Source organism: Vanessa tameamea, chromosome 13 (genome assembly GCF_037043105.1).
Source record: "Vanessa tameamea isolate UH-Manoa-2023 chromosome 13, ilVanTame1 primary haplotype, whole genome shotgun sequence".
NCBI classification, from domain to species: Eukaryota; Metazoa; Arthropoda; class Insecta; order Lepidoptera; family Nymphalidae; genus Vanessa; species Vanessa tameamea.
The window spans coordinates 11,605,907-11,632,033 of NC_087321.1; the positions used below are offsets into that span (position 1 = coordinate 11,605,907).

At 31.4% G+C, this 26,127-nt stretch overlaps 1 protein-coding gene across 3 annotated transcripts in view; it reads left to right on the top strand.

Moving 5' to 3' along the window:
- The first annotated feature begins 2,320 nt into the window (after nt 1–2,320).
- The window catches only part of LOC113394904 (6-phosphofructo-2-kinase/fructose-2,6-bisphosphatase), a 31,432-nt gene continuing 7,625 nt past the window's right edge, over nt 2,321–26,127 (top strand). The window contains exon 1 of one of the 3 annotated variants that reach the window (XM_026632362.2): nt 2,321–2,743. In XM_026632362.2, coding sequence (XP_026488147.1) covers nt 2,575–2,743 — 169 coding nt within the window. In that variant the 5' untranslated portion in view covers nt 2,321–2,574. Of the gene's footprint in view, nt 2,744–25,468; nt 25,658–26,127 lie in introns of those variants that run through there. The other 2 variants (XM_026632363.2, XM_026632365.2) reach the window with 2 other exon arrangements.

Here is a 26,127-nt window from a genome sequence, read left to right on the forward strand (position 1 = left end):
GCACAGATGCAATTTCATATATTTTAACCCATGAAAACTGTTAATAAACGTTTTTAGTTATTCTGTTTTTATTTTATTTTATGCATATTAACCCTACACATTAGTACATTAACCCTAATTTGTTTTTCCGTGAAACTTTTACAAAGGTTAAAAAAATCTGAAAATCGTTCTTAAGTAATGGCGCGACCAAACGAGATAGGGATACATTGATTATTTATATATGTTATTGGGTAAATTAAATCATCAATATATCTAAATAACAATTATGTACTATGTCATTCATTAAAAATATAATCTATTTTGTTTTATTCTGGTATCTTTTGTCAAACTCTTTTTGCCACTAATATTCATATTCACGCCATTGAATTTACTTTCAAACAACCATTCATGATTCATTAACATTATTTTCTTTAAATATTCAAAGAAATAAACTAAACGAAGTCGTTAAATTCTAATTAGCGAACATTGTACTATTCAGATTTCAAATAATGCATTACTTATACATGAAAACTTATTCACTGGTGATATCATTCAATATTTTCTAGTTATAACAAAAGCATGAACGCTATTTAAAAAAAAAAACGAATAAATTTACAAAACAATGACCACTAATATTCAGCCAAGAATATTCTCCCATCAAAATATGAGCTATTGTTTCTTACATAGTTTATACTCGTAATGAATGTCTCTATATAGTCTGACATATTCTAGCTAACATACTTGTAGACAAACATTGTACAATTCCATGAAACATACAATGTAAAGGTCGAATGTATCGAATAAAAAATATGATGATTAATCATGCTCTCAATCGTTGGACTAAGTAAAATTTAATAATTAGCGAGTTTCATTCTTTAAATTGGCATAAGGCAGTTTTATCTGTTTTATGCCAATTTAAACAAATTCACAGGTTCAAATCTTCTCAAGAAAGGCTCCGTTAATTTTATCTGTGTTTTGTGTTATACCTAATTCGTGCTACGCCTCGAAGAAAAATATCTTAAATACGCGTCGGATACCTCATTTGATGCTGAAGTGAAAATCGTTAGAGACAAAATAAGAATATACTTGGTAGTAGCCTGGGAAAAGACGAAAATGCGTTTTACTGCGCGTGAACAGTGAATTCTTTTGGTTGTGTCTTACACGCAATCCTATCGAATTATCGATTTTTGCACAAAAGTATGTCATGCGCAATTGGCTGGTCTCACTTAAGAACAGCCGCCGTGGCCGAAAACAGGCAGGAGAACTTTTATCTGTTTGTGAAGGTATTTATCCAATGCTGTGGTAAATATACACGTAACAAATTTTCACCTACAGATGTCCAGGTTACGAGGCGTGCAAAAGACCTAGGCGCCGTGCAATAAAGGGCGTCTCACCAACGATGAGGCACCCCAGATACTCTGTTTAAAATCCCTTTTTTTAGATCGCCAGTATTTGTATATTTGTATCTGGGCGCTGCTTGTGATTAAAATGGGGCTGACCTTACACATGCAGGTGTGCTAACCTTTTTTTCACCATCAAACAGAAAAACACAATTTAAATGAGTTGTATTTAAATTGTGTTTTTCTCGGTCAGCTCAGTCCTTCCGCGGAACCATGTCAATTCATTTATTTTATTTAATCTGTAATTTATTATCGCAGTTCCCACCTGACTACGGAACACTGTCGCGGTCACTGCAACGTACTTTACTATTTACATACGTACGCACAAAATAATATTAATCTAGAATATAATTAAAGAGAGCAAATATAACATTTAATTTATTTGTTTTAAAACAATATTAGAATAAAACACGCAAATATTTTAATTATTGTGCCAATACTTAATTAGATTCTACTTTTTCATATCACCTTATATGAAAAAGTAGAATATATTATATTAGTATATATTATATATATATTTTTGTGTCTTTTGTATGTAAGCCGAAATCTACAATTAGCAATCAATGTTCAAGGACAATCTTCTACTCCTATTTTTATAATCGTTTAATAGTATAGTACCTACTTATTACATACATATTTACATAATTGGGCTGCATTACAGATACAGAATGCTATGACGTAAAATATTATCTGGCCGCGAACTACACGTTCGTATTGACGTTCGACGCTCTCCATAAAATAATGGCATAGTGCCCGAAATTACTTCAGTAGTGCACGCGGTCGTCTTCCGATATCTCGCATTCCATCTGAGCGAACCGCAATACGTTTTAACGTCTAGAACAGACCGCGCATCACTTTGATGTTTTTATAATTACATTGTAGAATACAAAGTGATACAAATCCTATAATCTGCCGTATTATTTGACACTCACACTAGGGTGTCGTAATACAATTATTGTTTGAATATAAAAGTGTGGTGCCACTTCTAATCTTCTCGTAATTCTTAGGATTGAACATTACCGACACAAACTGCGCAGCGCAGCGCATACGCTCAAGTGAGACGATATATCTCATATTCCATAAGTTTCCACAAAATCAGCTGATAACATTGCATCGTCGTTACTCGGAGTATCGGCTCGGAATTCGAGCGCCTTGTCACAACTCACAGTCAGTCATGCCGCGATAGTGAACGCAGATGGATGTGTTAAACGGTCCGTCGCTGCGGTTACGCGGCGGCGTCAATAGCAATTGTGAAAATAAAAAACATGAATTGAATCTGTGCACCAGTGTCATGTCGCCGGAGACGCAGCGGCTCCTGCCTCCGACTACAGAGACTATAATGACGAAGCCGTTCCCTATAAGAGGTAAAATAGTGTTCGTGAATGGTTAAATCTTTGGTTCCTAAAATATAATAATATAAGTGTTCCCGTCGCGTCGGTTCGTTTCGCAGAAACTGAAGAATACGGTCATAAATCGATACTAATCGCATTCGTTGTTTTTTTTATTTATAATCGTGGGTTTTGACATAATTTTACGTCTGGACCTTCGGTAAGGAGATTCTTTATTAAATAGTGGTAAGGATAAAAACTATTTTAGCGTATCAAATCATAAGAGTAAAGTGCTTTAAGAGGTTAGAAATCGGATTAATAACAATTATGTATTTTATGTGTATATCAAACTCTTTAAAATGTTGTTTATAAACATTTAATGCTAACATTAGTTAGTAAAAATTAATATAATTTTAATTTGAATAGCAGTTACTTCACTGATTTCGCCATTGTATGGTTCATTAATAGGATTCATCCGTATTTTACTCCATTAATATACACATACATACACATATGTACCTACTATTACATAATCTTGGTATGTATTATTTACTTCAAATTTTTCGTATTAGTTACGATTGTTATTATAAAATAATGAACCAAAATGTACAGTGGATCGCAATTTTATTTTCTGGCACTAATAGGCAACACGGCTTTGTATACAAAGTATCGTAAATATATTTTACATACGAGATGTAAAATATATTTAAAGTATTTTTTGCGTATTCTTATTAATTGATTTATAAAAAATTAAAAAGGTTTTACGTAACTAATATTTTATAGTACTTATGCAATTATTATTTTTTATAATAAACACAATAAATATTTATGATTTTCGATGAAATATTGTTTAATTCTAGAAGATGGATTTTGACAATATTTTGTTAAATTTAAGATAGAAGTTAAATTAAAAAACAAAAGAGACAGGTTTATTTTAATAATATACATATTCTTGCTCCCGTTAAAAAAAACCTTCAACCTTCGAGCAAGGCTTCATGACCTACTCGCTCTACGTGTTACATAACAGAATACTTCACTTAGTGAATAATTATTATCACATTTTTTTACTCGTTTAATGTCTCAATGGTACAAGCGATCTGTACTATATAATTATATTAAACTGTCCGTTCCGTACTTCGTAAAGGTAAAATAATTATTTTCGTCCAATGTTACATCAATTGTCGTAAAAGCTGTAAAATGTCGTTATAATTTTTAAACGGTTCGAATTGCAAAATGTAAGAAGAAATATTTATGTGAATAAAACGTTTCAAATTAATATTTTATTTTTTTCGATAAAAATTAATACTTTGAATGACTTTCCTGTACACATTTTGGAGACCTACAAACCACTCGTACATTTTGTGTATTTGGTATAGTTTTGTCAGCATATATAAATATAATACAGATTAATATTAAATTTGAAGGTTAGCTGTATCCCGTGACTTTGTTCGCGTCTTCAATTTATTGAATGGACTCGCGCGTCACCTATTGTAAATTGGTTGTACTAATTTAGAAACCTTGGCATGCACACAACTCACTAAAGTTTTATCGAAATTTATATACATGTATACAAGATTTATTTTATAGTGAAAAAAGTTACAAAATGCCAATATGGTGCACAATTTATATTATTGCGACAGTTTGACTAAATATTACATAAAAACTTCATTATTAAGGTGAAGTAAGAAGATTCTCGAGGGTTTAGAAAAGCATATAGCTTTTTTTTGGAAATCGATAAACGATTAAGAAACTGTATGATAGAAAAAAAAATACATATCTTGTAAAAATAATCAGATTTTCAGACTTTAACCACACGCTATTGCTTTATAATACTAGAACTAGCTGTTACCCGCGGCTTTGCCCGTTTAGAATATGAATATATTTACAAATTAACTTAAAATGTTACGTTAATGTAATACCTCTTTGTATACCACATTGGTGTGTATTTCAGCCCTTAGGGTACAATATCCAGAATCGCTTAAATGCGAATCAACTCATTTTTAATCGGTAACCCGAAAATAAAATTTCAAGCTTCTAACTTAAAAATGACGGACTTCCAGACTAACCTGTATACGAAATGTCAACCCCTACTTTTTTCCTTTAGGCGTAAAATATCAAGAAACGCTTAAATACGTATCTACTCATTTTTAATCAGTATCCCAAAAAACAGTTTTTTGTTTATAATTTAAAAACGGACGGACTTCCATAAAAACTTTCATCCCTTATTTTACCCCCTCAGAGGTAGAATATCAAGAAACGCTTAAATACGTATCTACTCATTTTTAATCAGTAGCCCATAAAAAAAGTTTCATGTATCTAACTTAAAAAAATCCATACGAACGTTCAACCCCTATTTCACCCATTTAGGGGTAGAATATCCAAAATTCCCTCCTGAGTGGGTGTCATGATATGTTATTTTATAAGTGTACAGCCTAAAATATAATTTTTATGCTTCTAGTTTTAAAAATTCTAAACCTGACAATACTTTCAACAACTTACAACCTTTCATCCCCCTTTTCAACCTTTTACAGCACTTTTTTCCAAATAAAAAGTAGCCTATGTCCTTTCTCAGGCTCTAGACTATTTTGTACCAAATTTCATTTAAATCGGTCCAGTAGTTCGTGAAAATCGGCGTGAAAGCGAGACAGACAGAGTTACTTTCGCATTTATAATATTAGTATGGAAGTATGGATTGTTATTTCCCTCGCTAGAGAGCTCCGATAATAACCGCGTCCGATCGCTGCTAAATTCAAAGTGCTACAGAGAGAACCGCGGTCTCCGACGCGCCTATAGCACGCTCCCGCCGCCCCGGCCGGGACCACCGCAAACGCTACGCTCCGCAATTTTTAAATCTGTAATATCTTCGAAAATATTCATTTAAATCATATGCTGTACAGGGCCATATAGATCAATATTAAATCAACAGTGTATTTAAGGCATTTCATCGGATAAGGATTAATACTATATAGGTTAAAACCGAAAATTTCGAAAATAAGCCATTATTTCTCGTAAAAAGTATACGATAAAAAATGTTTATTGTGGGTTATCTTTAAGAGATAGACATATACCATCGTGGACTTTTTTGTAGACATTTTTGAAGTCTACAATTCTGTAGTACATTATTTTTATGTATCTAGTAGGGTTCAGCCAGCGTTTACAATGTAAGCGCAATAAAAGTATAAATTTACGACATCACATTAGAAATTTTTAAAATTATCAGTGTTACTTAACTATATTGTCTATGTATTATATAAAAACCTCTCTTCTCGAATCACTATCTATTAAAAAAAAACCGCATCAAAATCCGTTGCGTAGTTTTAAAGATTTAAGCATACAAAGGGACATAGGGACAGAGAAAGCGACTTTGTTTTATACTATGTAAAGATGTAAAGATTATTAATAGACAAAATATATCATAAGTACGAATAACGTACTTAATAATTATTACCTCAAGTGTTTTAGTTATCAGTTTTACAATTATAAAATAACAAATAAATATAAACTAAATAAAAAAACACTTATGAGTTCAAATTGTGCTATTTCATATGTCGGTCAAATGGTTGCGACGCCTTGTCAACGTCAGACCTCGCCTTAGGAGTTGAATGAGAGACTTTTACTAACCCAGATAATGAAAGAAATCATTTAAAAAAAATAGAGCACCTGATAAATATTTTGTTACTTAATACGTTGTAATAAATTACGTAGACATCATTTACAATAACCATAAAGATTATTAATTTATTTGCTTACTGTCTTATAGTTATCATTCATGCTATCAAAGTATTTTTTGACTACAAATTATCATTTCAGTCGTGCGATTCTGTAAGAATTCATTTCGTATCTCACTCGTGAAATGTTGACAAACGACTTACAGTGATACGCGATTTTGATACTTGTTGTTGATCAATTTTGTAACGATGAATCTCAATATAGTTTGTATTCTACGGTGATTTTGGAGTGTTTTTCTTGCAGTATACGTCTCTTGTAGGGTTATTGTTTACATTAGCAGCCTGTGAATTTCTCACTGCTGGGCTAAGGCCTCCTCTCCCTTTGAGGAGAGGGTTTGGAGCATATTCCACCAAGCTGCTCCAGTGCGGATTGGTGGAATATCATGTGGCAGAATTTCGTTGAAATTAGCTTTTTATTAGAACAAATTGGAAGCTCATAGTATATGGTCGTGAAATGTCAGAAAGTGATAAGTGATATTAACTTAACACTTAACAAACCGGTTTTCAACATTTTACAAGTGAGATATAAAGTGATTTCTAACAGACACCGCTAATGTAAGGATAACAATTATGTAGTTTTAATTGTCGCTATAATTACTTGCTGTGATTAAGTAAATAAAACAATAGCTAATACCGAAACCATGTAAAAATGTAGGTTATTATGTACATAACTACGCTTTGTTAATAAATGTATTAAATACTTTAGTATAGATAATAATAATACAATCTCGTCACACTTGTCATATATTTTCGTAATCGCTGTTTTTTTTACAATACAATATAACCATTTTATTTTTTTTGTTATGTGTTATTATTGTTATATGTTATGTTCGATTCAGACATTTTTTTCTTATTTCATATTTATGATATAAGATAAAACAATGGACTAAATAATGTACTTCTTTTTTTAAGTTGACAAGTGAATTGTTCAGAGTAAACTTTAGTATCCGGTAGCGAGTAGGGGAGGGGTGAGAGGGGACCAATGGGCGAGGGGATGTTCCCCTATTTTCTGGTACCTATCCCGTTGCAAGGCGGTGATCCTGAGTGTTACTGAAGTAAATCATTTTTTATTAAGTGGAATGGCGTAATAAACTAAACATTCTAGGGATGAAACTTACAAAAAAACGCAGACTTGGGAATTAAAAGTCATTCAGTGTTAATTTTCCTAAAACATACCTACATATGGTATGTCCATAGAGCTGCTGTCTGAACAACAGACGTCTGTGTGTATAATATTCTACATATTTAAATTAATATTTTTAATTTTCGAAATTTTAATATTCCCTTGCCTTTCAAAGAACACAACCGTGATACGGACACGTACTTTCAATCTTGTATGTTGAATCCTTGTCTATTATCGAACTTAAACAAAATAGCGTTTTCTCGTACATACGTACCTATATCACGACGATATATCTTTAAATATGAACAAAATAATTAATTAATAAATAAAATAAGTATGTAATTAATACGCTGTTAAATTATTTATAAAATATTTTAACAATAGCAACACTGAGATAAAAAAAAAACTATTTTTCAAATGAGATCTTCTTAAATTGTGAAAAAATGTTAAATGATAAATAATATTATTGTAAAATCAACACATATCACTAAACATAACAAACCATATTTCGGCCCAGTTATTGCAAAAAAACTTCGTAACCAATCTCTAAACGAATTTGAAGGAACCAGATATATTCCTGTCTCTTTTTTACATCTAGTTCTTATAGTTAATTTTATTACTTTACTTATTAAATATAAACACTGGTTAAATTATGCTATATATAGGATTATTTTTTATAAACAGCATCAAAACCAACTAAAATGTTCACCAGAAGGAACCACTTTATTAATAGAATTCATAAGTCATTCATTCGTTCGTTTAAATAATAATATTTAATTTGTTGTATCAATTAGTTTTTTTCATTATATCTTATCAGTGAACGTGTTACTTCTGTAATATTTTGGTCACTTCTATTTGTGTCTACTGACCTTCTCATTATTCGATGTACATATTAAAAACTTTATCGATATTAGGTTCATCTACGTTCATTCACCTCTCACCAGCACGCTGGACGACGGTCGTATCATATCTACCGCCACATAACAATGTAATATTTCGTCGCATACAGATGTACAGATACGTCAACATGGACTATCCCAAGAGGGGAAGGGAAGGTATACCTAATGTCACTAATATTATTTGGGTAGACTATTATTAGTTTGACATAAAAAAAAGACCCGCTGAGTTTCTTTCGCCGGTTCTTCTCAGGCTGTTTCTTTTTCCGAACCGGTGCCGGTGGTAATGTTTAATTTGACTATCAATAAGTAAGTGTAATGCTTGTATATTGAATAAAGGAGTTTGAGTTTTGAGTTTGCTACGTCACAGTTGTTTGAAAGTTATAAGTTTATTTACATATAAATATTAAAACAAAATAATTTAAAAAACTACGTATTTATAATATAAAAAAAAAAAAATTATCACACAGGCCTTAGTCACGAATAATACTTGTTTATAAAAAAAAAAATATACGCGCTGTCCACGTAACAATTTACACATCATTCGTGTGCACAGAAAGGCGTCACCAAGCGAATAATAGACGAGATTATATTGAAACTCGGCGATATCACGTCTGGCACACATGATGTCTCATATATTGGCGTTCCCTCGACCCACCGAAAATCCAGTTATTTATCTATACACCTAAAGTACAAAGATTATGGAATTTAATTAATCATGTAAAAAGTATTACTATATCTATGATAATTAGTTAAAAATCTTAAACGTAATCTAAATTTTTAAACTGATTAAAACAATCGCCTCATATATAAGGATACAGGTAAGACAAAACCTACAAGTTTCCTTCGCTATTTCTTCTGTGGTCTTAAGATCAATAAATCTAAAAATATCAAAAAATTAATAGTCAATAATTATTTTCAATTTTAGTCTCAACTCTAGTTACGTCACTGACCGTTCCAACTACTGCGGGATAAGTGTCACCTTGACCTAGAGCCTAAAGGGCTATGACATTAGACGAGTCAAAAAAAATCCTAGATTCGTGCGGCACATTTTTCTATAACCACATACGTATCTGACATTATCTATCTATCTTTATGACTAAAGAATGACATAAAATTCGATTGGATCGATTGGATTTAGTTTAAGATTGAGAAGTTGCAACAAAAAATATATTAAATAATTGCCTAAATTAAATTAAAAAATATACTCTAAATAATTTCTTGACAGTGCTGGGCCAAATATTTGTTTTACCGATTACGAATATTCAACTGAATGTTTTGGTACAAATATTAAAGATAACATTTTTAATTGATCTGTACCACATGCCTATATTTGATATAAATTAAAAGATAATTTTAATCAAATAAACAAACCATAGATTTACATATGTCATCAATCACACTATTCCATTAACGTTAAAAGGTTATTCCTGTGCTAATATTTTTTTCTCTGCTGTTTAGCCAGGTAGTTAATGGACCAACATCAATATAATGCTTAATTTTGGTAATCAGAATAAATGCAATGAACTGTTGTTGATTGTTTCATATAACATAGAGGTACGCACTTATTGCGTAATATTAGAAAAATTAAGCTTATACCGTTTCAGCACATTTTTGAATGTACAACATTTACAGCATGTTGGTCTCACTCTAACCCCTGTGATAATTATGTGCGTGGATCGTTATGACATAAGGCATTTCCTTCCGAGCGATATTTTCGACAGAAAACTCAGGGCAGAAGAGAGACCCATCTCAATCCTGATCTTGCGTTGCTCACAACCAAACAAAAAGACAAACGTCTTTATCTCAACCGCCTTTGCACTGATCCATGTGCATTCGACAGAGGTTGCCTCAAGAGGAAGAGAGTGACCTTAATCTCCTGTAATCATCAGTGCACGTAAACGTGACGGTTTATACAAAGCAATGAATTTATTAAATAAGCTACGTGGAATTTAACGAAAATAAAATTTATTTATCAAAAAGGAGATACATAAAAATGTTTCCACAAATCACTCAATATATCTGTTATTTAATATTGACTTATTTATTACTGGTACGGCAGGCAGTCATATTGGTTTAGTAGTTTTTTTTAGTCAGGTATTACACGCAGGGTTTATCTGTCTAGAGATTACATCGCTTTCATATCCGTCCGGGGCTATATTTAATAATACCAAAATAAATAAGTATAAGTGAAAAATAACGGCGCGATCTTTGACCCATAGACTATTATATTATAAACTTAAACTAATTCCACATCAAATATTTGAACCAAACACTTGGGTATTTTTAGCGATTTTATTAAACATTCATTCAGCAGCTGCTCGCCGGTCAAACGATAATGTGGTCACGAACCATGCGCGTGCGCAACCCGTTGCGCTGTGAACCACGATAACCGCGGAATCTATTTAGTACCATAAACCGTGAAACAAATACGCTCTTTATTTATTTACTTCGTTTCATTTCACACTGCTAGTATCACAACCTCTACCTTTATACATTGCTGGTTGGAAGAGGAGGGCTGACTCGGTTGAGTACCAAACATCCATCCATCTAAAATATCGTATTTATAATATTGGTAAGATTTAAAAATAAATACGATCAAAGTATATCGTGATTAACTGAATTAAATTGATAGAATAACAATAACTTTGTACTGAGACTTTTGCCGGTTCGTCTCAGTAGAATTTATATTTCGATCCAGTTGTTATCTGTACTCTGTCTGCTACACTTTCGGAGCAAAGCATGTGAACCGAACTTGATAAAAATTTGAAGCAAGCTTTAAGCCCGAGCTACATTTTTTATACCTAAAATCCCCTTCGACCCATTCGAAACTAGTTTAGTATAATCTTGCTTTTAACAGCTCATTTGATTTAATAGATATTGATGTCAAGCAATTATATCTTTAAATAAAAATAAAACGCAACAAAAACACAAGAGGGCGTAACATAAACTACTTATATTTGCGCACAAATCCGAAATTTTATTAATAGCTGTAAAACGGAATATTATTGTTTGTATCTTTCATTTTTAGAGAAGATAAATCTTAATTAATCATAATTAAAAAATAAGTCTCTTATTATCTATTGATGATACTCGTAATATGATAATTCTTATACATTTGTTTATTAATTATATATTTAAATATTATTCAAAATAATGTACATACACATCAAGATGTAGATGTTATTCAAACATTAAAAATACAAATTACAGTCACTCGAACTGTTATTTTGACGTTTTATTGTTACTCTCAAATTGTATTTAAATTAACAATACATTCAATATTATGCTTCGTTTTGTTATTTGTGATACGTACAATTCAGTAAAGGCATAAGCGAACAATAATTATAATATTGCCGTTAATACTTACCATGCAATTATCACCAAGATATAATATTGTCTGTACTGAATCGTAGTAAACAAAGATTTTATTTTGTGTTATTAATAATAATAATAGTATTTTAATTTAAAAAAGTAACGCATTGCTATCCTAAAATTATAAATGGAACGCAATGTTTTACAAAAAAATAAAACGTAAGTAATATTTAATTTCGTTATTAATTTCGATCATACAATTCGAAAAAAGAACACACGTACAGATTGTCAGATCAGAATGATTTTTTTTTAATAAATAAAATAAATGAGAGCCAAGCAAATAAATAGTTAATATTCTAGTCATTGTATACAAAAAACAGGACGAAAAATGCAAATGAACCGAGGATTTTTGGAAATGTTGTTGTATGTTTAGAAAAGAAAATTGAAATTGTCGACCTCTATTACCTTTGTGCCTTCGCCTTGAAAAAAGGGTTGAAATTTGATTTTCAAACCTATCTTTTTTTAAATTATGATTATACTTATATACTTATTTGTTGCTTGCATTTACGTTCTACAATTTAGATGCCATACATTTTTTCTACCAATGATGGTTCACCATATTCCCTTTATGTTTTGTGTTATGTAAAGATGGTAAATTTTCCTTGAATTAATATTTACATTACATTAGCAGCCTGTAAATTTCCCACTGCTGGGCTAAAGGCCTCCTCTCCCTTTGAGGAGAAGGTTTTGGAGCATATTCCACCACGCTGCTCCAATGCGGGTTGGTGGAATACACATGTGGCAGAATTTCGTTGAAATTAGACACATGCAGGTTTCCTCACGATGTTTTCCTTCACCGCCGAGCACGAGATGAATTATAAACACAAATTAAGCACATGAAAATTCAGTGGTGCCTGCCTGGGTTTGAACCCGAAATCATCGGTTAAGATGCACGCGTTCTAACCACTGGGCCATCTCGGCTCAAGCCTCATTATAATGTTACTAAAATTAAGCTAATATATTTTTAATCGTGCAAGCCAAATAAAATATTTAAAAAAAACTTGATACACGACATAAATCCTATTTGCAACCAAGCAATATACGTATTCGCATTAGGAATCAAAGAATATTTATTCAATATTTAGACCACTGATTTACAATGACTGAACTGAACTTACGATTCGGTACGAAATATCTCAGAACTAAGAAGAATTGGCGACTCATAGTCAAAGAAATAGAAATAGAAGCATAGAAACAGCCTGGAGCCGATCGATTCATTTAATTTAATAAATGAAATATTTTTGATCGGATCCTGTGTACATAAGATTATATATAAGCGTATATATTGTCCCATAAAACAATTATGAACCCAATGTTGTCGGGTAGCAGGCGTGACCTTGTTTCTAGTGCGTGACAATATCGATACTAATAGACATTGAATAGTGTTACTAATGGCCGCTACCTATGACAATGATATATGTGATTTGACTTTGCAATCTTATAACGAACGGTCCTATTCTCTCCACACAGCACTTTCGGCGATCATACAGCGATCATTAGTTCTTCGTCGAAGCTCAAGAAGTCCACGCGTTAAATTAGTCATCAAAATAATCAGTAGATTTTGAATTCTTTCAATTATTCACGGTGCCTACTTCGATTTTCTACCGACATGATGGGACTTGGGTACGACACGTGCGCACACATCAAATCCCTTCATGAACTGAGTGATAGATTTACTCCTCCATCCACACCCTATGATAAGTCTTTGAAATGCAATCGAAAACGATTTATCGAATAGAAATACCGCCAAACAGCAATACTTAATATTGTTGTATTCCGGTTTGAAGGGTGAGTGAGCCAGTGTAACTACAGACACAATGGACATCTTAGCTCCCAAGGGTGGTGGCGCATTGCTGTAATGTAGGGAATGGTTATTATTTGGACCACTTACCATCTGGTGGCCCATTTGCCCGTCCGCCTACCTAATTTAAAAAAAAAAACGAATTTGACACTGTTACCGATGAACTGTTCAAACGAAATAATCAGCAACGACGTATCCTACACACGTTCGATAGAACTGCACATATAAATCGCTACGGTATATCATCGTTGGCATAAGTTACCGTCCTCCTGGTGCTATCTCCACGCTTTTGTTCGAAAAAACTGTATCTGGGCATCCACTCGTAAATAATCTCTGAGAGGCCAACTTATATCTTGCGTAATGCAGTCACTAGTTGATTTTATCATTATCACGCACCAAAATGCACTCGGCAACGTGGCTCTTGTGTATTATCTATCTTTGACGATAAACCGAACATTAGTATAGAACTATATTGTTCACGGCTTCGTTGATGTGCGTGATGGATTTAGAAATTATATTTTAATGAAATTATAATAATCCTCGGAAATTACACAATGTCCAAGAAATGACTTCTTGGGTATCGCGTAATTTCCGGGATGAAGTACTGTATTAAAACATGTTCAAGTAAATGCGTTGTTTTTATAAGTTTATCATTATTTTGTCGACAGTCCATCTCTCGACGTATGTAAATACAATATACTTATTGATAAATACTTGTTGATAAAAATATATGTAGTATATTATTTTATGTTTGTCGCAGTGTACATGATACAGTGTTAATATTGATAAACATTTTATGTTTATTTACATAATAATTACTTATTTATATTGCATGCTAAAATAATATTTTATTTTTTACTTGATAAATAAAAACTTAAACTTTTAATATCAGATTTTTTTCTGCGTTTCTAATAAAAAATAATAAAGTAGAACCTTTTTCAACCGGAGAGAAGCCGGGACGAGTAGCAACCATATAAAAAACAAACAAAAACATAGTAACTGTATAAATCACGACTGCGTAGAATAGTGTCAAGAAAGTCAGCATAACTTTCCCGGTGTCGTAATTCTGATTTTCCTGACGAAAAAGAAACCACCAGCGCAAGCAATAAGGTTATATCTCAAAGTGTCTTACAGCTGCAAAAGCCACACACTATAAATTTCTAAATATCATTCTATAAATTCGAAATAACAAACTAATATGTTCGTAGTTTGTTCTCTTCAGCATTTTACAATGCTATATCGACTCTTAACAATATGTCAAAAATGTATTATTAACTCGGTTTTTTTGTTAAATCTCAAAATTATTTAAGTCATTAAAATGAGTACTTGGATAGTAATCATTTTAATGACTTTTTTTACTTAGTTAATATTTATATAATTTAATAGTCACATTGTCCTAATTGCGTGGCACGTTATCGCGGTGCTCAAATTTAATACATATTTGAAATTCATGAAATTAAAAATCTATTTATTTTCAGTATATTGCTAGTACAACTAAATCTCACCGGTATGCATGCGCCGAGCATTGCTTACTGCGTATTAGGTATCTCACGTAAGTGTCAACTATAAACGTGCAAACATTTTTTTCAGCTGACCACGAGCTATTTACGAAGATTCAGCTTGATAGTAATTATTTTTACATCAAGGATGTAATACTTTTGGGCGTAGGAACGGGATAACGTACCACGAAATTTGTAGGACAATGTGACTATTAAATGATTTAGATATGAAGTATAAAAAATAAAATCAGCTATTTAGTAATCATTTTGATGACTTCATCATCATTACATACTGGATGGAGGGCACTCTTTGATCGAACCATACATTTTGTAGGATAAATAATTTAAATGTTTATTTTGAAATTAAGCAAAAATAATCCCAATTAGTTATCATTTTTTGAGGATCTTGAAATCGACATATTTATCCCTGTTGCCTCTGTTAACTACCACAATCGAGAGTTTTCGTACAGGAAATTGTTGGGCGTGTCATCATAATGAAGCTAATCACGAAACATTAGCTTGATCCCGGATCCCGGACTACTACTTTTTAGTACTTACAAGGACTAGTAATATTTTAAATATAAAAGGTCAAAGGATAATAACTAAATTAAAATGTACGGTGGCATTCTATAAGATATGAAATCTCATTAGTGAATATTTTATACAAAAAATTTAATACCTTTATGAACTCAGCGTTGATTGTGTAAACTGTATTGAAATTGAAAAAGAGAAATTGCAAAAAACTAGTTATTATTTCCTATTTTGTGGCTTGTTTTATTTATTATTTATATTATTTTGTTCATACATATATTGGATTAAATAATATTTTTATTTTTTAAATGAATGATATCGGAATTGCAATTCAACGGGCAAATGCTGCTAGCATTCTTGCCACCATTCCACCGGGTCATGATCCGTACAGTAACTATTTAAAATTTTTAGTTGTATAATATATATATATCATAAAACGTTAAAATAATTAAAATCATTATTTTAATTATGCAATCGTTAAGCGTATCAGTTTCTTTTTGATTTATGTTAAAAATTAAATATAAAACCTCATGTAAAACTGAAGTAAAGGAAAATAAAAAATAAGTAGTTATAACCTTGAATACTTGTTAGGTGATAATGATGTGAATTGGTTATTTCGTCAACGAAAGAATACAAGTTCAAGTATAAGACATTGTAAAATAATTAACAAATTTATTAACAAATACCATTTTATTTTGTTTCATATGTTTATTCATTATTCTCGTTTGTTTAGTCCTGAGTGATTTGTTAATAAGGCTGCCAAATAATTATTGTTTGTTTTATGGCAATAAATTATCAGTTATCATTATACAATCACAATCCACTGCTGCTACAATATAGGCCTCTCCCAAAGTGCGCCAAAGCTCCTGGTTCTCTGCCTTACGCATATAGTCGGGCTGGAATTGAGAAGTAGTCTACACCTGTGTCTCAAAAGTAATGGTCTGGCGGTTATGAGATGTGAAGTTAAACTGATGTTTCCGAGTCCAAACCCGAGCAGGGTTTAAGCGTCACTGAATTTTCATGTGCCTAATTTTTTTAATATAAATATATCCTGAGGAATCATGCATGTACTGGCTGATAATGTGCCTCGTGTATCGACTAACTTAAATTGGAGCTAAAAGAAAAGGAGAGAGGCCTAGCTGTGAGACATTACAGGCTAACAGCCTTTACTTTATTTTTTTTTTACATCCTGCAAATCAGCCTTTGATTTGAGCACACACATGTGCGTTTTAATATTAATGTTATAATGTTCGCTAGTCACCGTTTAAAAAGGCAACCTTGACCATGGCCGTTGGTTTATATATAAATATACACTATGTATATAGATAATATCAATATTATATTGATAATAATTTATGTACACTTCAGTGGTATAACATTTTTCTTTTTTAATTCGAATTTTAGTCTTAATTATATTCAAATAAAAATTAATAATAGTTTAATAATCATTATTATTTTTAGATAAAATGACCTTCGATGAAAACGTTGATTAGGTCTTAGGTCTGTATGAGTCGGTACTTATTGCGGACTAAGGGATTATAAACAGTGAATCTAATAAACGCTATAAAACCGGACTTATAAACGACGCAGTTTTAACATCTTATGTAGATGTGTATATTGTCATTCTTTATCGATTAGTCACGTGTTGATTACAGTCTTTGCAACACTAGTTATTTAAAGTCTAAATGGAATTATTAAACATCTTTTATGAGAATATTGCAATATTTATATTACAATAAATTTATAAATGCTATATATAAAGTACAGAAAACTATATTATATATATGACGGCGACTGCGATAGATCAGCGGCACGCCCGCCATCGGTAGGAGCTTCTGGTACAGGGTTCATGGCGTAGGTTTTGGGCAATAAACACAACGATACAATATGACAATTCTTGTACTTTATGTAGGTCAGCAATCTCAAATTATAAAGTAGGTATATTATAACTATCCGAGTTGCGTGAACCAACGCGGCAACGGTCCCGTTTGGAAGGCCCGAACTGCATTGCTCTCTATAATAAAGTTTAGCTTCCGACTCATTGCTCTCCAAAGAATTCAAAATGTGACAGTTGTCCCTTCAAACGATTCCGATCACGTGACTCATTATGTCACGGCGTTCACACCGCACAGATGCAACAAAATCATCTAAGTTAATAATTATTCATAATCGACGACATATACATATGTATATTTATTTTTTTATGATCCACAGTTTCATCATTGTGTTTTACGTTGCTGTAAGCAATTACCAAGACAAATTGTAGAGTAAAAAACAAAAATAATGATTGTTATTATGTTCGTATGTATTAAATTATAATTTCTGGTATATGGCAGCCACTGACGATTACGTTGAGGATTGTACATCACAATCTTTTAATGTCGATCTTAGTAGAAGCTAAGTTTTTGTTCCACATTGATTTATAACATTAAAATATATCTATGTTTTAATTAAAATAATAGTATAATATTTTATTTATGTTATGTATAACTTGTATTATTCATTAGATTTTTTATATAAAAAAAAACTCGATTATTTATATTTCTAGACAGACCGTCAAAGCTGAAAACGCGATGAAAAAAATCGTTGCCAATAAGTTTACGCACACTAGTGAAGTATAACGTTTGACGAATGTCAAACGTAGCTGTAACGGACAACAAAATAATAAAGTTAGTCCGTTTTTTTAATTCATTTGTAGTGCGACACTTTATCTATATTTAAATAATCTATCTACCTATTCTGTATTTATTTCCTTATGGTTTTCTTATATAAATATACGGTATATTTATGGCGATATAAGAGCCGAGATGGCCTAGTGGTTACGCGTGCATCTTAACCGATGATTTCGGGTTCAAACCCAGGCAGGCACCACTGAATTTTTATGTGCTTAATTTGTGTTTATAATTCATCTCGTGTTCAGCGGTGAAGGAAAAGATCGTAAGGGAACCTGCATGTGTCTAATTTCAACGGAATTCTGCCCCCTTTGTATTCCACGAACCCGCATTGGAGCAGCGTGGTGGAATATGCTCCAAACCTTCTCCTCAAAGGGAGAGGAGGCCTTATCCCAGCAGTGGGAAAATTACAGGCTGCTAATGTAAAAAAGATGTATGTAATATTTATAGCAAGAGTGTTTAATTGAAAATCAATCATTTAATATATTAATAATTATTAATATTAAAAATATCAACGGTTATTATTTATATTGACTATAATAATTAAATTTACCGTATCTAATAATGCCTATATATATTTTGCTTATAGTGGACATTCAACACTTAAATTTGTTTCATTTTATTTAAAAAATTTAATCATGAAACTTATTGGGGTAAACAGTTACACATAAGTAAAAAGTTAATCATTACATTGTGGCAAAAAATCAATCGGCAATAAATAATGATATATTACTTCTAAACCTTGACAGGATTAGTAATCTGTGCTCATTTGTCCCTACTGACAGCCGTTTTGTAAATAATAGATAAAAACTGTGTACTCTCTTGTTTACCTAAAATACTTGTATATATGTATATTGTAATAAAAAAAAGAAAGAATATAATATTTTGTTAATGTACCTATTGCACTAATCCAATTCAGCTTTCCCACGGCGAACACGCGTATAAATTTTAAGATAATTTTGTTTGTATCGAGATATCCCGATATAACATCGATTAAAATCCGACGGGATTTTTGTGAGATGTACTTACTAATTATGTTTATTATTTTTGTAAATGAATAACCACATACAACCGAATCTGGTCTAAACGAAAACTTATTGGAGGACATAAGAAGCTATCTACTATCTATAAGACATTTAATAAAATTATAAGATATTTTTACTAACTGAACCGAGATGGCGCAGTGGTTATAACGCGTGCATCTTAACCGTTGATTGCGAGTTTATAATTCATCTCGTGCTCGGCGGTGAAGGAAAACATCGTAAGGAAGCCTGCATGTGTCTAATTTCAACGAAATCCTGCCACATGTATCGACCAACCTGCATTCGAGCAGCGTGGTGGAATATGCTCAAAACCTTTTCCTCAGAGGGAGAGGATACCTTAGGTCAACAGTAGGAAATTTACAGGCTTTTAATGTGAGGTGTTAATGTGATAAGATATTACCTATATTTTTTAGTGTTTTGTTAAGGTACACCATTTAAGACAGCTAAACGATTTTTATTGTCACTGCTAATGTTAAAATAGGTAAACAACTTACCTTAAATATATTAAAGCGTGTACTTTACAATTGTCACGTTACTTTATCGTCAGAAGTAATTTACACGGTGTTCGTCATTCCGTATTAAATGTTAGGTAGCGATACTTCGTTATTATAATAATTGAACAGATACATTACGCGCATCTTCTTTACAAAATCTAAATAAATATATATTTATATAATTGTTTTTATTCGTGCATCAATCACGTGCAAAGTACCTTATCGGTTTGAGAATATGTATCGACGCGGAGACATCCGTAGGCCCGTGGCTATAGACTAATTATTTTTTTAATTCCGCTCACCCTTCTCCCTTTTGCCCAGCGAAGCGATCAAGTAACAGATAATCATATATAAATTAAAAATAATAAAAAAAAAACAAATGACAATCATTTGTTGTTCGTTTATTGTTTTAATATTTACTCTGTCTGACGGTAATCGTTAATTTTTTAATCCTATTAGCGAATGACTAATATCTAGGACAAGCTTCAAGGTGTGTATGACGTATTTAGTGACGTAGGTCTGTGCGATACTATGATATCAAAGGGCAGATTTCTGTCTCAATACATAATACTTTTCAAACCCTCGATATTGATTGAATTACTATATATATCTACTATATCGTATTTTACTAAACTGTTACGATTTAACAAAGAAATTCTTTTGAAAAATGTTAGTAGAGAGCGGAGTTATGGATGTATAAAAAAAAAATTAACATAAACAAACAATTCCAATTGAACTAATGTATATTGGCTATTTGATATTAAAAAAATCATTTAAAAGAGGTTTCATCATTTTGGCGCTAAAAGTATATGAGTGACTTGCAGTTTACAATGAAATGAAATCAAAACAAAGCCTGTCATAGGTTTCGAAATTCCTAAAAAAACTTTTGAATTAACGCGAAGTTTTGCTTGAGACCCACTAGTATTACATTATGAGTGGAATCTCGATTCTGATTGTATCATGACACCACTTTGATGTAGTCTCATTATTAAAATAAATATAACTAAATATATCTGTCACTATCAACTATGCTTCTAAGACATGAAAATAAATATCTCATGTCTTCGAGTGAAGACAAAACAATAATTATGCACAAAGTACAAAGAATACAGACTCCAGTTTATGTGTGCGACTGTTCATGATATCAAATAAATCATTATGTAACAAAGAACGAACAAACCAACTTTAATAAGATAAGCGTAATAGAAAACAATATATGCATTGTTTACCATCATTAAACTAAAAAACAAATTTGATGCCGTATTTTATGCCCGGTCCCTATTTGGCTCAACAGAAGATCCTTTTGCTAATTATTAACGGTTAATATTATATTAAGTTTTGCTAAACCGATAAACACCTATGTATTAATATTTTAAATTGTCATTAATACATGACTACATCGAGTAAGTCATTGGGATAATATAAATATATATGTATATAAACAGATCATATTCATCATTTGTATTGGTATCCAAGAAATACACTTTTAATTTGTTTGAGTTGTTAGCCCTCTATCAGAGTAAGAAACTTTTGGTGCCCCATATCAGCCGGTGCTGAGAGCCTGCCTATTTTGGGCCATCGTAGAAGATAATCATATTAAAATTTTATTCTTACGCTTACATAAAAAGGTGTTTAAAAAAAATCTACTTATTTTTTGATGTTTTAAAAGGGCTCCATCTTTCTTTGGCTGCGAGCCCATTAAAATGCTCTAAATATAACGTATGTATATTAGAATGGGTGTGTCGAGGATAGTACGCATTGTAGGTATGTGGAGAGATTATGCGATAAACAATAGGAACCTTGCCAAACCGGGAAACTGAATTGCCAAAGTTATTTATGCTATATTGTACCCCGGCTTTATTAAATCAATGAATTGAGTAACTATTTTAATCACATCTTTTATAAAATAACTTCAATCTTTTCGCATATTTAAAATAATCAATTTTATTTTGTTTTGGTCAACCTACATCTTAATGACAGCGTTGAGTGATGTGTGTTCAAAATGATTTATTTGATTATATCGGGAATCCCCTTGATTTAAAACTAAGCCGTTGCTCGTTTTATCTTATCCTTGAGTAGCGTGTGTGTAGGTATAAACTTATAAAACTAAAATCAAATTTGTGAACTCATTTAATTTAATATAAAATAAAAAAGTCGATATATACGTATCATGTAGTTGAAATATTATCAACGACAAATATAATACATATAAGTAATTACCAAATAACCTAACTTAGTTAAAACGAATAAATAAATATCACATCGATTCAAAGAATTTATCATTTATATGAGATCTTTAGTAGCTTAAATATTTTTGAACAGTCAATCGTTACTATATACAATGTAATCTAAATACCTACTCTATAAAATTATTATAAATTCGAAAGTATCTCTGTCTGTTACGTCTTCACGTTTAACCGCTGAACCGATTTACATGGAAATTGGTATGAAAATAGCTTGAATCCCAGGAAAAGATATACACTACTTATATTAATTACCCCTCGATGGGGTAAAATAGGGGTGACGTTTGTATGCTGTAGGTAAAGTTCTATGAAATTCGTGCGGGTACAGCCGTAGATTCGACTAGTTTTATATAAATATAACATATAACGTAAAAATAATTTGTTGTTTATTTATTTTTTGTCTCGAGTATTATAATAGGTTATTTAAAATTTATCGTGCCTAATTATTTTTAACGTCTAATTATTATATATAAATAATGCATGGTGTGCTTACCTTTAAGCAGCTTTGCATATTAGATTGTATTTTTTTGTTACTTTTTGTGCAATAAACACAAACTTGTTACTCCTGTTACTTGACAGCATAGTCAGTAACTCTTTTGTCAATCTGTCAATTTTTTTGGGGCAATCTATACGGTATCCCAGAAAGCGTTCAACTTGCCTCTGTTGCCAAATTAATTTTTTTTGTTAAGGATCGCTTGTGTGAGAAAGGTTATTATACAATTAGTGAGTTTATGATTGACGGTGTGCACCTTAGGAATGAAATGATCACCTCCTGACCATTTCTTTCAAAATTGACAAAAATAGAAGACGCGCAGAGTTTCTTTCGCCGGTTCTTCTCAGGTCAGGGTATTTTCTTTTCCGAATACTATTATTATTATTAATAAGAAAGTAATTCTCCAGTGTCTGGCACAGGCTATATTTTTATAATATAGGTAGGCGAACGGGAAATGGCGACCAGATAGTAAGCGGTCACAATCACCACAGACATCGGCGTTGTGAGAAATTTTAATCACTCCTTACATCGCCAATACGCCGTCAACATTAGGAGCTCATATGTTTAGTTCCTTGTCCCTTTAATTACACTGACGCACTTCATCACCCTTCACACTGCCCTGCTACCAAGAGTTTCCTACGATAGTCTGTATAAATGTCTATAACCGGGTTGCACACCAAAGTGATGTATTTAACCGATATTGATTCGGTATTCACTTTGGAAACAGTATATCTAGAAATTATTTCAATGAATTCGATAATAATTAACATTCCACTGACCCCATCAAGGAATATTTTTAAGATAAAATCCATGATCTAGGTTATACATCTAACCTTTCTGTAATTACAAGTCTATATTCTATTTAATATGTAAACAACAGCGCGTATGCCAGGTGCATGAAGTTAGGTCAAATTTTGAACTTTATAATTTGTTACTGTAAACATTTTAAATAAGTCTTAAATTTCGCTTAATTTATATATGACGTTTTTATTAACTGCTCAGTACCTTACTTACCTAATATTATTTTCATCTCTTACTGTGCACATATGTACCTATGCACATATGCCAATTTTTGTGTTTAATTAGATTATTTTATACATATTATTTTCTCATGTTATGAAATGAAAAGAAATTACGTACGACGATAATTGTTATATAAAAAACTAGTTGTCGCCAATAAAAAACATGTCTATATCCTTCCTCGGAGTTCAAGCTTGCTTCGTACCAAATTTCATCAAATTCGATTCAGTGGTTTGGCCGTGAAATAACAACATACAGACAGAGTTACTTTCGCATTTATAATATTAGTATACATTATTTTAGGATATCGAGCGCATTTATACTTTAAAACACTACGTGTATACCTATAGCCTAAATAATATCGATATATCTTTTGTTGATTATTAAATAAGTTAATACTACACACAAGCAATTATATATGTTAAGTCTAATCTAAGTTATGAGTGTTTTTGTTGTTTTATATTTGTTTACATTAATTGGACTGTGCACATTTGACCCTTTGACAAAACTTCAATTATTTATGTCATCTATCACGCAAACTTGGAATGTCAACAATAAAGTTACCAAGTGTTAGTAATATGATTAATTTTATATCCATATATAGGTAGATGTTATGATAACATTCGTAATTGCTTACTTCGCTCTATATAAAGGGTTATCGATATTTACTTCCACCTCGGTTTAAAGGTCAGTATTTGACGCTAACATGTTTGTTGGACGTAATTATATTTTTCATTCGTTAAGTCCTTTTTTTTTCAAATAAAGCTAATTAGCCATCAATGCACGTAAGTTAAATCTTTAAATGTACAACGCAACAAAATTGTAGCGGATATATTAAAAAAAACCAAAATCACAATTATTTTCTGATTTAAAAAGCCGCTGATTTTTTATCTAATTTTTTAGATAGACGTCTTTTATCTAAGAAGGTTCGTACTGAAATTCTGGTGCTAAGCTGATTTTGATAAAACTTGTAACGATCAAACCTGTCATATAATATAATCATTATAATATTATTCTTTAAATTATTTATTAATCCAAATGGTCCATTAGATAAAACAAATTGAAAAATTACAAATCCAAAATTCCTACTAGAACCTACTCGAGTAAAGAACATGTATATTTTTTTATTTTAATTCAAATGTTTCTTGACGTTGAAGAAAAACATCGTAACCTGTATGTGGGGCGTTGATACACGCAGTGCAAATTTTTGCTTAATTTTTTTCTTTTTGCGAAATGGCTATTTGTTTGTCATTGTTAAATACTCTACATACTGTACTGTCAATTACTATACCTATATGAAAACCTACACATTTATTAAAAAAGTGAGCTATAAAAAGCACAATACGTATAAAATACATGCGTACAATATATATAATATAACTGATACAAGAATAGCCAATTTTTTTTTTGTGGTTAATAAGGCTGAATTACATCTTACAAGGTTCTCGGTTGAATGCTACTACAGATATTATTTTATGTAATAAAATTAATAAGGATTTATATTATTATAATTTAATAGCCACGCAGTACTACACTCAACGTATATCTAATAAACTTTATTTTTGTTGATGATACGTAAGTAATAAATTAGAATTTCATGAGTTAATTAAAAAAACTTAGTCGAAAACTAAAGCTATAATATTTAAATATAATATCGTCAATAACACCCGCGAACAATAATAAGATTTTATAAAAAAAAAAAACAAAAAAATATCCTTTATCTTTTTTAAATAAATATGTTTATTAATATAATACAAGTATCCGATTACTTCTCTAATTATCAAACGTCACCGTCACAAGTGTCAAAGTATCGATTTGATGGAACCACATTTGACAGATACCAGTCCAGTCGCGAAATACTGTCGTGATAAAGCGGTAGTGATTCACATATATATTGTTTTTTAGAATTAAACCGATATTGATTTAATAAAGTTGAACCACGTGTAATTTATTAATTTAACTGTTGAAATGGACACGGAAGATAACCGTGCTGAGGGCTGGAAATATTTAAACAAGCAATATTTCGGTGATGGTTGGTACAACTTCTTTGATGTTTCGAATTCGAATGCGAAATGAATTATATCGCAACCAGGGTCGTTTACATTTACCATTAACTCAGTGATTAGTGTATATCTAGAAACGCGGAATTGAACTATTTCAAGTCTAATGACAAGGACGACTAGATAGTGATCATTATAGGGAAAATAGTTTCTAACATCGTCAATTAGTGCTATCTTTTCATGTAACTTTACCGATGATAAAACCAATTAATCATATGTGCAGATTACTTGTTGCTGCTCCCACTACTCTTGACATTTCGTCAATATGTAATTTAATGTGACTTACAACCTTTATGTCACTGGTAATTTGTATGTTTTAACAAATATTTATAAATAAAAAAATACGTTACTGTGAAAATTCATATATGTTGTTAATTAGTAACTATCAATCATAATCTGGATTAAGTTTACCTTGAAATTTAATTTCAAATAATTGTTTGTG